At 42.0% G+C, this 15,041-nt stretch overlaps 1 protein-coding gene across 1 annotated transcript in view; it reads right to left on the reverse strand.

Moving 5' to 3' along the window:
• Grip1 (glutamate receptor interacting protein 1) overlaps positions 1-15,041 on the reverse strand; it is a 274,899-nt gene that overhangs the window by 187,492 nt on the left and 72,366 nt on the right. The window contains 1 exon segment of the mRNA XM_042054253.1: positions 7,467-7,547. Within this exon segment, the coding sequence (XP_041910187.1) occupies positions 7,467-7,547 (81 nt within the window).

The raw sequence follows: 15,041 nt of genomic DNA on the forward strand, positions 1-15,041 counted from the left end.
ATGGCATACTACATACTATGTAATTTATATATGCTATAAAACCTATCATTTATATAGCATATATGTAGTATATGTACTATATACTATATAATTTATATATCATGTAAACTATACATCCCTACTCAAATTTATTTATTTATATTTAGGGATATATAGTTATATATTCCTGTACATTTAGAGATATACTGTTATACATCACTATCTATCTAGGGATATATTCTCTATCTATCTATCTATCTATCTATCTATCTATCTAGCAATAATAAATATAATATATTAATATTATAATATTAAATATAATAATCAATATAAAAATACATTTACCTCCTCAGTTCTTCTAGGCCCTAATACATGGAGAAAGTATCATATGAGCCCAGGGTCTCAAGCTATTGCTTATTAGCCCATCTGTAATAACAGCACCCATCACTGAGGACTGAGAAGGATACATGGCCTGGACAGACAGGACAAACCTTCATACCCTCTCAGAGCCTCAGAGAAGAGGTTCAGTTGATCTCCAGAAGACGAAGCTTTACACCTCATTATCCATAAGGATTCTCTCCACCACCATCATCAACTGCTCGTCGAGACTCTGCTCAAAACTCACATTAATCTAGAATTTATTCAAGCTTCCTACTTGTAGCCTTGTGACCTTCAGCAAGGGACTTTTAGCTTTCAGGACATCAGTTCTGTCGTCTCTCTGGAGGATACCTAAACTTACTCTGAGATGCCCGGAAGGAATGAAGTGTGGTGGGGCTGCATCAGCATTTAGGACACAGCATGCAGTGAGTGGCTAGTTCTGTACTGCCCACTGCTCCTCCACCTGTTCTCTGTCTCAGGACCAGGCTGGACTGAAGTCACTTCATTCTTTTAAGTCCCTATGCTTGGGTTCACTTTGTGCATGGTCCTCTTTCTCATTCTGTGTTTCTTTTCCTCTTTAAGTAGAAGCCCCACAGGCACTCCATGTCCATGTAGTGACCTTTTCGGTGCCATAAATCAGCTGCCCACATCTGTACCAATGAAATGCCGAGTATTAGGAGTCTCAAGGTCACTTCTTGGAAGACTCTCATTCCAAGTCAGTGTCTCCCGACGTATGTGGTATAAAAACACTGGCGGATGCCAGGTATTTTAAGGAGGGAATACATAAACCTTTCTTTAAATTTGTAGCTGGAAATTTATTTATATTATAAAAATAAAATTGGTATATCAAACCCAGATATCGAAGTGTAAGAGAAAACCAAGAGAAGAATCAGTTCAAAAGTACTTGAAAATTACAGTAATTATACTACAAGCAGAGCTGACTGATATAAGAAAACGTGCCATGTGAGAGCCTGAACTGGAAGTGGTCTGTTATTTAAGGCTGATGGATAAACATGGAGTATCCATGGTCCCAGGGCTCAGAGCTACAGGAAGTTACAGAAAGTGCTTCTCCACCCTTCTCACATGCTGGTCAAGAAACACAGCTTTTGCCTTCCTGATTTTCTAAAATCACTTCATTTTAAACCCTGAATTGGAGGTCCCTCTAACTTGATGAATGGGATTATTGATTTTTCCTTTGATGCAAGAGCTTTGGAGAGAAAAGAATTCCCTCTAGTTCTTAGATGCACATCCCTTAGACAGTGTTTCTCAGACACTCCAAGGCTGTATTAGTTGTGGTCAAAACCTGTCCTTCTGACCCCTGAGCATACCTAGAACACAGCATTGCCCAAACAACATCACCCTGATAGCACAGGAGATTCAGGAAACACCATGGTAAAACAGGAAGTCACTATAAATAAACTCCTCTTAAATTGCATACTGGGGGAAGCACTAGCTGCATATGCACAATTTTGCTGCAGATCAGCCATGTTTATTTACTGGTAGGCTTGGGAGACGTTCAAACACAAGAGGTTGACATTTCTGAATTGCTAAGGAAGGCTCCAGCGCTGAGCACACAAACCAAATCGCTCATTTCACTTGGTGCTACTTGAGAACTCAGTTTGCATCCCAGTCACACACAGCAAACTGGATCAGCTCTCTGGGAGAAATCTCTAATATTTACCGGCCATAAGTAGTAATTCTCTTCTGCATGATTCTCTTTATAAACTCTAGAATTTTTTTACACGCATGTTAGCCCTTTTCTATACTGTAACAGTGAAAAGAATCATTGTCATCTAGTCAATTTTACTGTGAGACGAAATTTAAATGGTTTCCCCAGGTGGAGGAGGGCTGAACGGATCTATTCTGCCCCACAGGAACAAATGGGCCAAGGGAGAGACCTTTAGATGTCTTTGGTTTCTAGTTGATCGATATTTCATTCATTAGTTTTGGGAGGTGATTTCCTTAGAGATGTCATATTTGGTGCACACTCAAGACCAGTGTGAATATTTGCTGCAGACTAAAGGCATCAGTAAGTGTGAGAACAGAGGCTGTTGCACACTTTAGTAGGGCAAATGCCAAGGACTCAGTCTTTGCAGAGACAGCGGCCTCAGAGTCTTTGCCCATTTAGACATTCTCTAAACCCCGACTGAATACCTACTGCCTGTAAAGTCCCGTTCTGCTCACTAGCGATCCCAAACAAAACAGATGGAATACCTATCTTTTTTTTTTTTTTTTTTTTGGTTTTTCGAGACAGGGTTTCTCTGCAGCTTTTTTAGAGCCTGTCCTGGAACTAGCTCTTGTAGATGGAATACCTATCTTATGTCACTTGAACTTCATGAGGGCCTGAGAAAGAAAACAGTAATACATTTAACAATTGCTTTTAGACAGTGCTGAGTACTATGGCGGGAAAATGAAACTCTATAAGGGTAGACTTGGGAATGGCATTGCTGTCAACACTCTTGGCTATCATCTTGAAATTTATTTAAAAGTAAATGAGACATTTTAGCTAACTCTGTAAATAATCAGTGACCAAGGGCAGCACCTGCGGCACCAGGCAGTCCCTGCATGGCACTGTATGCTTGGAGGCTGAGCAGACTTCCATCTCCTATCTGGTAAGATCCACTCATTGTTTGGAGAGTTTCACTGATAGAACTAAGGAGCCGAAGTGACCAGACACCACACTCTGAGCAAACGGCCTTTGCATGCCCGAACACTGGCGCAGCTCCGCAATCCTGGCGTCAAAGTCACACTAGATATTTGCTGCAATAATGAAAATGTGGATCTATGAAGCATCAAATTGTGCGAACAGCAAGAGGAAAATGATAAACAGGGACATAGAGACCTCCAACATTTAGAACTGTCCTCTCTCCATAATTCAAGGCTGCCAGTTCTCCACGATGTCAAGGACATGATCTGTGACTTTTGAGTATATATGAATCTTTTCTGGATATATTTAATTGGGTGTATCTTGGACCATGGGACAAGTTTTAGACTCTCAACTTCATATTTAAATGTCTAGCTCAAACATCTCAATGTGACAACAAAGAGGGACTGAAACTTGGTCAATGAGCCAATCAGTATCTTTTCTAATATTCCACAAAGGAAAAAGCCACCCTCTACAACTTTTTGTGACCTAAGTTTGGATGTAGATCAAGACAATTTTTCTGGGTGCACTGAAGTTTTTGGAAAGATAATAGAGATAATATCTCTTAGCTCGCCACATTTGTCAGTAAGTAGTGCGGGTTCCTTATGACGACCCCTAGGGCCAAGGAAAGACCCTCTTTGGACAGGGAGACAAGCCCAATCGATACAGCACTAACTCCAGGACGTGGAGGCTGATGCAGGTCCCATTTCTTCCCTTTGCACACAATAGAAAGATGTGATTAAGATACTTTAAGTTGGAAAACTATCAGCTATTTCAAAATCTGTCGAATCCAAAATGTGGACAGATTTTAACTGATTTGTATAGCCCTTTAATCAACCTAAATCCACTTCCCCAATAATCTGCCAATTTAAGGGGCCTCTGATCAAAAGCTTTTTTTATAAAACTAGATGTGTGGTATCATTTAGCTCTGAATACCTTTGAACTTGGAACTCATCTTATCTTTGAAATAAGATTAAAACTTTGTTTCCTTGTTTATTATTATTTTCTTATTGAAGGTTATCCTTAAACTTTATTCTTCATTGTCACAGGGCCAGTCACAACATCTTTTATTACCTTCCCTGAAATTCACAAAAGCTTGCGAAAGTCTTAAAGAATCTTTTAATTTTATATTTTATGCCACAATAGACATGCTTAAAATTAGGAGTACCCAAATAATATTAATAATGCATTTTCTCTTATCCAAAGCAAATGCATTTTGTTCCTAAGAGATTTTTAATACATTGCTTTTTTTTGGAAATGAAAGGAGGGGATGAAAACTATTTAATGGAAGATACATATTTGACTTGTGATTATAAAGTAATTGCTATACTAATTTTGAGTTTACATGGAGAAACTGGGTTTTGAAGCAAATGGAAAGCAAATTATATTTCTGTTCAAACATCCAAAGTAACCCCTTTGGTACAGAGCTGCTGGAAGATACTGTCTGCTAGGCCATGAAAAATTGTGCAGTCACATTATAGAACCCTCCCTACGTACTAGGTCTGTATTTATAAAATAACGTTCAAAGTTTCAATTGTCATAAAACTTTCACAGACAATCTTAAGATACCCTTACCTACCTCATCCTCTCCTTCCCACTATCAAAGAAAAGGCTAACAGGAGTACTTAAATCCGATCATCGTTATTATTTGATCAGGTGCACAACTTTGCAGGCACACAGGGAACATGCCTGCTCTTTGAAGGTTTCTGCCTCCTTGTGCTGTCTCACTCTGCAGGAGCTAGCCAGGTTAAACGGCCCCAGGACAGCGCCTGCCTTGAGAGGTCTCACTCTGCAAAGATCAGAAGCTGTCTGAGGAGCCAAGACTGCTTCTCACTGCCTCACTGTAGGCTGAAAACTTGCTCTGCTCAGAGGGTGGTAACAATGCCTCCAGGGAAGTGAGATTGGAAGGTGAGCACAGGAGAGTGAAAACCTGCAAAATTGAACCCAGTTTAGTCCACAGAAAACCATGAACATGTGTTTACAGTCTTCTTGTCCTGTCTGTTTTCTGTCCTGGACCATGCAAAAGCAAATTCGGCAGGAGAACTGGTGGGAGAAAAGGCAGGAGAATTGTCAAGATTCCTTGATGCTGGTTTATCCACTAAGTGACTTCTTGCTAAGGCTCTGTCTCCGGCTCTGCTGGTTTGTCCGATAAGTGATTACTTGCTAAAGTTCCAGGGCTGTGCCTTTCTTTTCCCCAAACAGCAGTTTATAGTGGCTGTGAAATGAGAGACCAGAGCAGCTGCAGAATCCCAAGAGTGTTTAGCTGGGATGGAGTTTGGGCATAGTGCATTTTCTGTGTAAGTGGCAGTAAGGAACTGCACCAACCATCTAGGTTCTCAGCCCTCTGACTAGTGTATCTTTTTTCTCTTGAATTGTTTTAAAAATAGAGATTTTGAAGACCTGTTCTCTCTGGTCCTGCTCTAAGAGGGACAAGCAGAAAGAAGTTTCTTTGTGGCCCACTTCCATGAGAATAACCCATGAAGCCTACAAGAAAATAATTTTAGTGACATTAAATTACACACACCTGGGAGAACAGGGCTGACTGAGAAGCCATTGATAAAGGCACTGGGACTTGTTTCTACTACATGTACTGGCTTTTTGGGACCCTAGTCTAATTGGATGCAAAGCTTCCTAGGCCTGGATCTAGGGGGGAGAGCCTTGGACTTCCCACAGGGCAGGGTTCCCTGCCCTCTCTTAAGGAGGGAGAGGGAGAGAGGAGGGTGAGTAGGGGAGCGGAAGGGGAATGGGAGGAGGAGAGGAAGTGTAAATTTTTGAATGGAAAAATAAAATAAAAAACAATTCTGTAATGGAGAATCACTTGTGTGATGTGAAGTACAGTTATGATTTACCAACCTAACCCAATGTGTCAGGTGAAAACATGGCTCAGGGATTTTATGAAAACGTCTGTCCCTTCAAGTGAGTTATAATAGTATGTGACATTAGCAAATCCTTGGAAGGAAATTATGGATAATAGCTTATGATATTTGTCACTGTGTCCATATACCTGAGATAACACTATGGAGGAAGAGGACTATAATTTGACTTCTAGCTTCAGAGGTCTTAGTTTGTGGTCAGCTGGGTTCATTTGTTTTGAGCTCATGGTAAGGAATCCAAGCACAGAAAATCAAATATATGACATTCCTATCAAATATGGGAACCACAGTGTCCCTCAGTGGGCAAGGACAATGACATCTCTTCCTAAGAGAGAAATGCCAGGTCCCAGCAAAGGTACAGAAGTCAAGGAGGCTGATGATATATTGACCTTGAGATACCGTGCACCTACTTCCAGCCCAGAACACAGCTTAGAGATGGAGCCGATAGTTCTTCTAAATGCGACCAGTACTAAGAATGATATTTCACAGAATGGAATAGAAATCTTGGCACTGGGTGATGCCAACCAATTCCGGAACTTAAATTACTTCAGAATCTTCAAAGCAGCAAAATAAAGAGACAGATGCATGTCTCTTTATAAGCCGTGAATTTCCTAATAACCCTAAAGCTTCAAACAGGACGTAAACACAATCACAGGCAACTCTTAAAATACCAGACAGGAACCATGAGCCAAGTTTCCCACAAACTAGACTCATCTCGTTCTTATTCAAATGTAATACCTCCCTTTCATCAACTGATTGGCCAACCTATTCAACTTAATGTAGGAAACGCTGCTCTGTAACTCCCTAACTGCCAAAATTACTCTCATCCAAAGTCCTATAGTTTATCTTTAGCTGTGCTTAATGAAATATATACACATTTTAAATGGCTCTTTAAATCCTATTAATGCTTTTAACCTAGCTCTTATGCACAGGTGCTCTCATAAATGCGTCTCTAATTATCAAGTTGAGATAGTATTTTGCATTTCCTTCCCTTTTTAATTTGACAGTGTACATTCATTCTTTTATGCCATTCTCAAATTCAAAACTTCAAAATACTGGCTTCGAGGTGGAGACATTTTAATATATCTCTCACAAATGTTTTATGTGAAAAATGTCATTCATTGTATCACAAGAAACCGAACCACCTTCCCAGGGACAAAAAGTCCCAAAGTTTTACAAGAGTCATCCAACAGAAGCCAAACTAAGTTGGAAGAGATGAGAAGAAAGGAGTCTCTGGTCTACCCACACCATGGGCGTATGGTTCTGTTGTGCCCGGCACTTCAGTAAAGAAATGGATGCTGCCATGAAAGCCATCCTCCCGAAACCAGAGGGCAAGACTAGCAAAAGACAGAGTTGATATCAATTCAAGACATTTTACAGAGAGTTTTGCTGTGGCAGGCTGCAAGACGAATCCTCATAGGCCAGTGAGGTTTCCTGACCTCGTTTCTGTTTATTGTTTGGACAAGTCGTGTAGAATGCAGTCCATGCTCTAGGAGTAACATGGGTACCAAGTTGGAACTATTTAGGACTACCAAATAACAGGGTTTCAAAAATAAGTAAAACAGCTGAAATACCCAACAGTCTGGTCTAACCTGGGATGCTCAGTCTCCTCACAGCCAATGCTCCGTCAGGCGGCTTTGTCTGGCTGGCAGATTTAGTGTAGGGACTCTCATCTGCAACGGTACAATGAAGGGTTTGGTTAATTTCCATCCATTTTCCAGTGTAGTGAAGATCTGTAATGGATCACAATCCTTTTCTGAGAGAGAGAGAGAGAGAGAGAGAGAGAGAGAGAGAGAGAGAGAGAGAGTAGTGAGGGGCAGGAGGAAGAGTTAATGACATGAGCCCTACATTTGGGTAAGTTTTAGGATGAGTGGATGTCCTGAAACCACTTTCTTCTTGAGAAAGAGGGACATAGCTTTCATGTACCCTCACAGGGTAAGGATTAAAAGCTAAAATGTACATGGAGACATTTTAAAAATGTTAAGAGGTGTGCTAGTAGGCACAGCAACCCTTTGCCAGTTGTCTACACCTACCAATAAACAGTGACTAGGTGTGACAGGAAGATAAAGACTGAACAGAATGGCTCAGCGGAAGAACAAAGGAAAGGAAAGGAGATGCAGTATTTCAGAGAAGCAGATGAAAGAGCGTGTTAGTGCCGCAAGAGAATCAAGACAACAGTTAGTAGGTTCTTCTTAGGAACACGAACCAGCATTCAAGGTAAAGCAGAAGGGCGGGGTCATTCCAGAGGTAAGATTACAGAGGCTGAGAAATGGGGAGGAACGAGGGCTTGGGAAAAGGAGATGTGGTGCACTGCAAAGAGCCGTAAGTTCTCTTTAAGAATAAGAAAAAACAAAACAAAACAAAACAGAACAACAACAAAAAAAAAAAAACAACCAGCAGAGCAATACAGAGAGCAACTGAGAAGACAGAGGGTCCAAAGCATCAGATGTGTAAGAGGCAGGGAAGAATCTGGGCGATGGCCACACTCGGTGTCAAGATCACGGAGGAGGTGGGCCCACAAGGACTGTAAGTAAAGTGATTGGCCGAGGGTTTTCTGCTCTGCGAGTAGGGAATGTGAGTTGTGGCACAGGGAAGCTCATGGTAAGGGTTAGAAGAGTAAGGAGCAATGCTTCCAGGTTAGGATGGAAGCATCTGCATGAATGGGAAAGGAGATGATGGCAGGAGCAAAAGCCTTAAGCATCTCAGGAACGGGATTGATATGGCTTGCGGAAAAGAAATCACGTCAGACAATCCCCCGGCACGTTCAGTCATCGGGGTGACACAATGACACACCACCCCACGCTGAAGCCTGTTAGCTCTGTTGTCATTGTTTTAACTGCGAATCATTAAAGGATTAAAAGGAATCATATTGCACATGGCAAACTATTAAAGACAACAAGCATTTAGTTCAGTAGCAAGGTGTATCATCTGAGGGCTGTGCCATTAATTCGCGCAGCTCTGTTGTGGGTGTTTCTGCAGCAAAGTGCTCATTTCTTCTCTACGATGTGTTTTTCCTGTAAACCGTTCAGGATTTTCTTTACGAAACGAGCAATGTCTCTATAAGCAAAGATTAACACTGCTGTAATGGCAATTAATTTGAAAAAACGGCAGGCACTGTCACTTCATGTTCATATGCCATTTATCACACAATTCTGTTCATATTTTCCAACCATAGCAAAGCTATTGGCTTTAGGGTACCGAAACAATCAACATCATTCATGCTGCTTCTTAAGTAGCAACTTAAGTCTTGAACTCTTCTCATTGCAAACACGGTGTTGACAAATAAATATCACAAAACAAATCTAAGCATTCCATCACAAAAGTGGCCATTTGTCCCCTCACCCATCCTCCCCGAAGAGGCGAGTGAGTTTTCCACAGTGTTAGTTTAATAACCAGACAGTCACTTCATACAACTGTCATACAAACAGGCTGGTTCTGTGCAAAAATCTGAGACTCACAAGGGTGCTTCAATATTGTGTTTCCTTTCCTTAGCCACGACTTGGCAACAGTTCACCTATAAAGACGCTGAGCCAAGGGATGTCAATTACATACCCAGGTTCAGGAACTGCAATTTAAGGCTTCTTCAGTTTTCAATTCGTCAGTCAGGCCTTGGGTTGAGTGTAATGCTGGGGTTTCTTAAAGAGCGCCAGAGATTTTCCCAGGGGACTCTTGGGTTACCTTCTCTTCATGTATTATTTCAAGGAGACCATTTAAAAAAAAAAACTCATCCAGTTTGCATTATAGAAGCAGTCAGCCCTGTTAAATTGTTTTCTCATTTATATTTGAAAGTGACTTCCTCAGTTTAGGCCTGAGATCCTCTAGTAAAAAGGTTGAAATTGAATTATAGATGGCCATCTGACCAACACCTGTATCACCATTTCCGTGCCACACCCTCCCTCCCAGAAGCAAGTATGTCCTTCCCAGGCACATGGGAAAGAAAAAGCTTAGCCAGAAGCTAGAAGCTGCGTCGGCCAAATAGTCATATGGGAAAAGCTCAGTATCACTCAGTATCAGCTAAGAATAGCTTGCTAAAGATGCCAGGGTGATGGCTGCAATGCATGATGGGAGTGGGGCGGGCATGAGTAGAGGAGATGCTGGTACAACCTAATGGAGTTACTAGGAGACGTCGCAAAACAGCGGATCTTCGTTGTAAGTGCACAGAGGCACTGCAGGCCCTCAGCTACCCAACCCAGAACAGACCTACGCTCCCTTGAGGCGATCTAGAAAAACACAGCTCTCGGCTCAAACTTCTCTGCAAATGGAAAGTGAGAAAGCGAACAGGATCATTAATTAACAGTCAGTCACTCCACCGTGAGACGCCGGGGCAGGAAAGACTAGGTATACTTTGTTTTAATCTATTTTACTCAAAAAACCTAAAATACTTATTGTATTATTTTATATGTACAGTTGTTTTGCTTGCTATATATTTGTGCACCATGTGTGTGCCTGCCTGTAGCCTGTGGAGGCCTGAAGACAGTATCGAATCCTCTGGGACCAGAGTTACAGATGGTTGTGAACTGCTCGGAAATGAACTTGGGTTTTCTGGAAGAGCAACAAGCATTCTTAACTGCGGATTGAACTCTCCAGCCCTTTATTTTACTTTTAATTGTGTGTGTCTGTGTGTCTCTGTGTGTGTGTCTCTGTGTGCACAAGTGCAGGCTCCCACAAAAAAAAAAAAAAAAAAAAAAAAAAGAAGAGGTTTTGAACCCCCTGAAGCTAGAATTACAGACAGATGTGAGTCACTGGATACGGGAGCTGGAAACTGAGTCCCGGGTCCTCTATAAAAGCTGTGTTGTTCTCTTAACTTCTGAACTGTCTCTCCAGTCTGTAATTGAATTCTAAACTCTTTACATGAGAGCATGGGAACCTATGCAGGTTTCTATTATGGTTTCTTTTGTTCTTAAAAAATTGTGAGCGGTGCAGCTGCCAGCCCAGCGGGCTGGCGTAGCTGTGCGGAGACTCGCGGAACACGTGTGACCAAAGTGGCGGGTGAGCACACGTGAACAGGCAGCGGCGAACGGCGGCGGCGGCAGCTTAACGGCACAGACACAGAAAATAGGCATAAAGCTTTATTAAAGGAGAGAGGGAGAGGGGGAGGGAGAGGGGGAGAGGGGGAGAGGGGAGAGAGAGAGAGAGAGAGAGAGAGAGAGAGAGAGAGAGAGAGAGAGAGAGAGAGAGAGAGAGAGAGAGAGAGAGAGAGAGAGAGAGAGAGGGAGGATGTTGTTTGGACATCTAGAAAATGGGGAAGAGACAGGCGCGTGTGCACACGCAAAAAGGCAAAAAGGGGCAGTGAGAAGAAGAGAGGGAAGAAAAAAAGAATTCAGGATGACTCCGGGAGACCAGAGGTCGCTGGGAGTGGGCATGGAAAGGGGCAGAGACAAAAGAATAACAGTCTCCTCTCCCATGTGTCTGTTAAGCTGATTGGTATATTTATCCATAGAATTTCATACTTACATGACACTGTAAACAGCTTTTAAAATTTTATGGTTATTTCTGAAGCCCAGAGAGATTTGTAGAAGGGAGCACCCTTAAAGTTAGCCCAAACTGAATTTCTTATTTTCTTATTCCCACACTTTAAAAAAATCTTATTTCTTTTTGGATAGAAAAAAATTTTAGAGATCAATAATAAGCCGGCATGCTACATCAGGCAAGGGTGTGATGTGTCTTGGCACACAAGACCAACAGACATGGCATGGTGTGGGTACCTCCCAGAGATATGCCTGTATAGCACGGCCTCCTTTCCTACTGTGAAAATGTGAACACACACTATTCTCCTTCCTCATCTGTTTGCAAAAAGTGAAGAATATTTAAAAATAACATGATATAACCAAATCATGGGCTCAGCTTTGCATTTGAAATGTGTGTGTGTGTGTGTGTGTGTGTGCACCATGTATTGTGGGTGCCCATAAAGGACACAAGAGGACAATGGATCTCACGGAGGTGGAATTACAAGGGATGGTGAACTACCTGCCATGGGTGCTGGGAACCAAACTCTGTTCCTTTGCACGAGGAATATGTGCTCTTCGTAACTGACAGAGTTTTGCAGTACCTCAACCTTATCTTTGAATCACAAACACCTAAAAGCAACGCCAATATAATTAATTGTTTCCCAGAATGGTCCTAAAAGAGCCTTTGGATTTCTTTTAAGATACATATTAATACTTTTACTTCATTTCATTGGGGAGGCAACCACTTTCATACATAGAAAAAAACATAGTTCAAATAATGAAATATATGAGTCATAGCAATTCTAGAACAGTACAGCATATGCAATAGGCGTTCAGTATTTTTTTTTTGTTGACAGACTATGGTATTATAAAAAAGTACATAAGCATATTTCCGCCCACCTCTGTTTTTTTTTCTTTTATTTTTGGGTGTGGGAGGATCCAGGTTTACAGACTATCCCTGTTAACGTCCCATCATAACCCAACTGTTAAGAACTGACAGCCCAAACTACTTTATATGATTTTGTGGTTAGTACCATGGCAAGTTAGAAATATGTAACTATTTATAAAATTGGTATAAATATACATTGTCTTTTACATTTATTCAGATTTTTTTTTTAACAATTTGTCAAACAATTGTCAAGTTATTTGCTTACTGAAACAAGGTCTCACATACCCACATTGCTTTTGAATCTGCTCGGTAATTAAGATGGCGTTGAACTCTTGATGTTTCTGCCTCACCACCTAAGGACTGAGATTACAGATGTACACCACCAGCCAGAAAACAAATCTTTCAAAGCATTCCTCTGAATAGAGTCTGACTTTCAAATCACACGCAACTTGGTCACTGATAGTCGATTCCATTCACAAGGAGGTCCTCTCAAAAGCCACATGGAGGCCAAACAGATGTTCAGCTGGTGAGTTACTGCTCTCTGCCTCACATGCTAAAGTCATGGATAATGTTGTCTAAGGTGTCAGAACAGCCAGACATCTCTGAAGCTGGACAATCACTGTCTTTCCTTAATTGATGTTCCCCTCTCACTGATGACTCCACCTGTGTTAAATTGACAGCACACCTCACCTGCCAGAGCATTCACTTGCAAAGCACAGGAAGGAAGAACCTGTTTTTCTGGTTTGATCACTTATTCCAAGTGAAGCTGTTATCTATCAATTTAAAGATAGGAGTCTTCTGACTGCGCTCCAAAGCTACAAGCCTACACCGGACCTGGGAGGATCACAAGGTGAGGGGTAGGCTCAGGTCCCTCCTGCTATTATACCCTTCAGGGGTTGCCTGATTGCCTTTCAAACAAAGCCGTTCCCAGGATCTGAGCTTCTCAGCACTGAATGTGACCATGGTTCGGGACTACTCTGACTGTCTTCAGGGTTTTGTTGAAGAAAATAAAATTTAATTTCCTTTGGCTGAGACTCATCAGCCCAGGCTAAACAATTCCTAGCAACTAATTATGCACAATGGAGTTACCTGCTAAGCCAGCAGATCTCTAAACTCCTTGATTAGGGAAAAAGAAAAAAGATACTTGGCGTACTTAAACATTATGACCATTTCCCAGCAGTAGGAGACAGGCGTCTCATGCGACAAGGCTCCCTTGTGCCCTTACAGACGCAGAAGAAAAGACTGCTTTCCACAAGGAACACAATGAAACCCACTGCAAAGAGAGTCCCTTGAATCCGATTAGCACTCACGAATGTTAGTGCACACTACGTGCACACTGAGAATGGAAGAGAATAAAAGATAATGGAAGTATAGGAAGATTGGCATCGCAGAGTTCCTTTTACCTCACAGGTTCCACTCACGGAGCGGAATACGGTGCTTGATTCTCCTCAGGGGGAAACTAAGCTTGTGCTCAAGGGAGCCGGTTAGAGATGCGGCCTGGTGAGAGAGGGAGAGCCACCCACCATCATGGCGGGAAAGAGAACACTGTGATCTGGAAAAAAAATCAAATTAATCTTTTGCCTACGTGCAATGTTTTCTAAGCTTTGGTTCTGTTGATGTCATTCCTGTTCCACTTGAACCTGCTGGGGTTGCTTCCTTCTCCCGGGCCTCCGCCTCCGTCTGTCAATTCAGGGCAGTGTCATGGTGGCTTGATGAGATCAGCAAAATTATAAGAAAGATCCCTTGAAGATAACTTTGAAAAAGTCTTGGCGACAGAAGGGACTTGCATCTTTCTCTTCTCATTAAGGTGATGTGTATGGTGAAGCCACCATATGGTCAAGTTCAAGCTCAAAGAGACACTCCCATCCCTCTCTCCAGTCTCACCCATTCGTCATTCCCAGCTAAACTAATCCTGTTTTGCTTGGGACACGTCAAAGCTACACGGTGCCTCTTCCCCTGGACAGAATGGTCTGCAGTTTTCTGAGTTTGCACAGGCTTGAGCGATATCGCTTACACATGTGGAGCCTACGGCCAAGGATACCTACTGGCAGTGCACCATTAAGAAGCGAGTTAATCGCATCTCCTTCACGAACCCGATTAGGCAGTCCACACAGCTGGTTTGAAAGCAGAAGGGGACGGGGATGAGATGAATTTGATGGTGGGGTGAGGTAGGAATCTGCTCCATCGCGGTCTCTTTCCTATTAAGAAAAGATTTCCTCGCTCCATCCACCTTTTCTCTCTCGCTATTTATTTCACATCTGCATGACGTTAATGTCCATCCTGAGTTGGCAGGTTTCATTATAGTTTCGTAATTCAGAGACAGATGTGCTTTATAGTCTTCTGGGACCAGGGTTTATAGTTTTAGACATTAAAAAAGTCTTCAAACAGCACAGCTTCATCTTAAAAACAAGGGTACCACTCGACAGGGAAAAACCCAAATGAGGCCTCAACGCTACACAAAAAAACTACGGGCAAACAAGTAAAGCTAGGAGCAGGAGATGGGGAACCGCCCCAGGGAAGAGCACAGTGATTGGGTGTCCTGTGACAAATGCTGCCCAAGAACATACAGGTAGCATTATAGAGACTTATAGGCTATATTAGGTACACATGTATATACATATACATCACACACACACACACACACACACACACACACACACACTTGCATGCATGCTGTAACAATTAGCGAAAAAAAGGCCATAAATATGAAGAGAACAGAGAGAAGTGTGTGAAAGGGTTTGGAGGGATGACATGGAAGGGGGATATGTTGCAATTAAATAATCTCAAAAATTAAAAAATGGAAAAAACAAAACAAAAATGGTGTGAAAAAT

Source organism: Arvicola amphibius, chromosome 17 (genome assembly GCF_903992535.2).
Source record: "Arvicola amphibius chromosome 17, mArvAmp1.2, whole genome shotgun sequence".
Lineage (NCBI taxonomy): Eukaryota > Metazoa > Chordata > Mammalia > Rodentia > Cricetidae > Arvicola > Arvicola amphibius.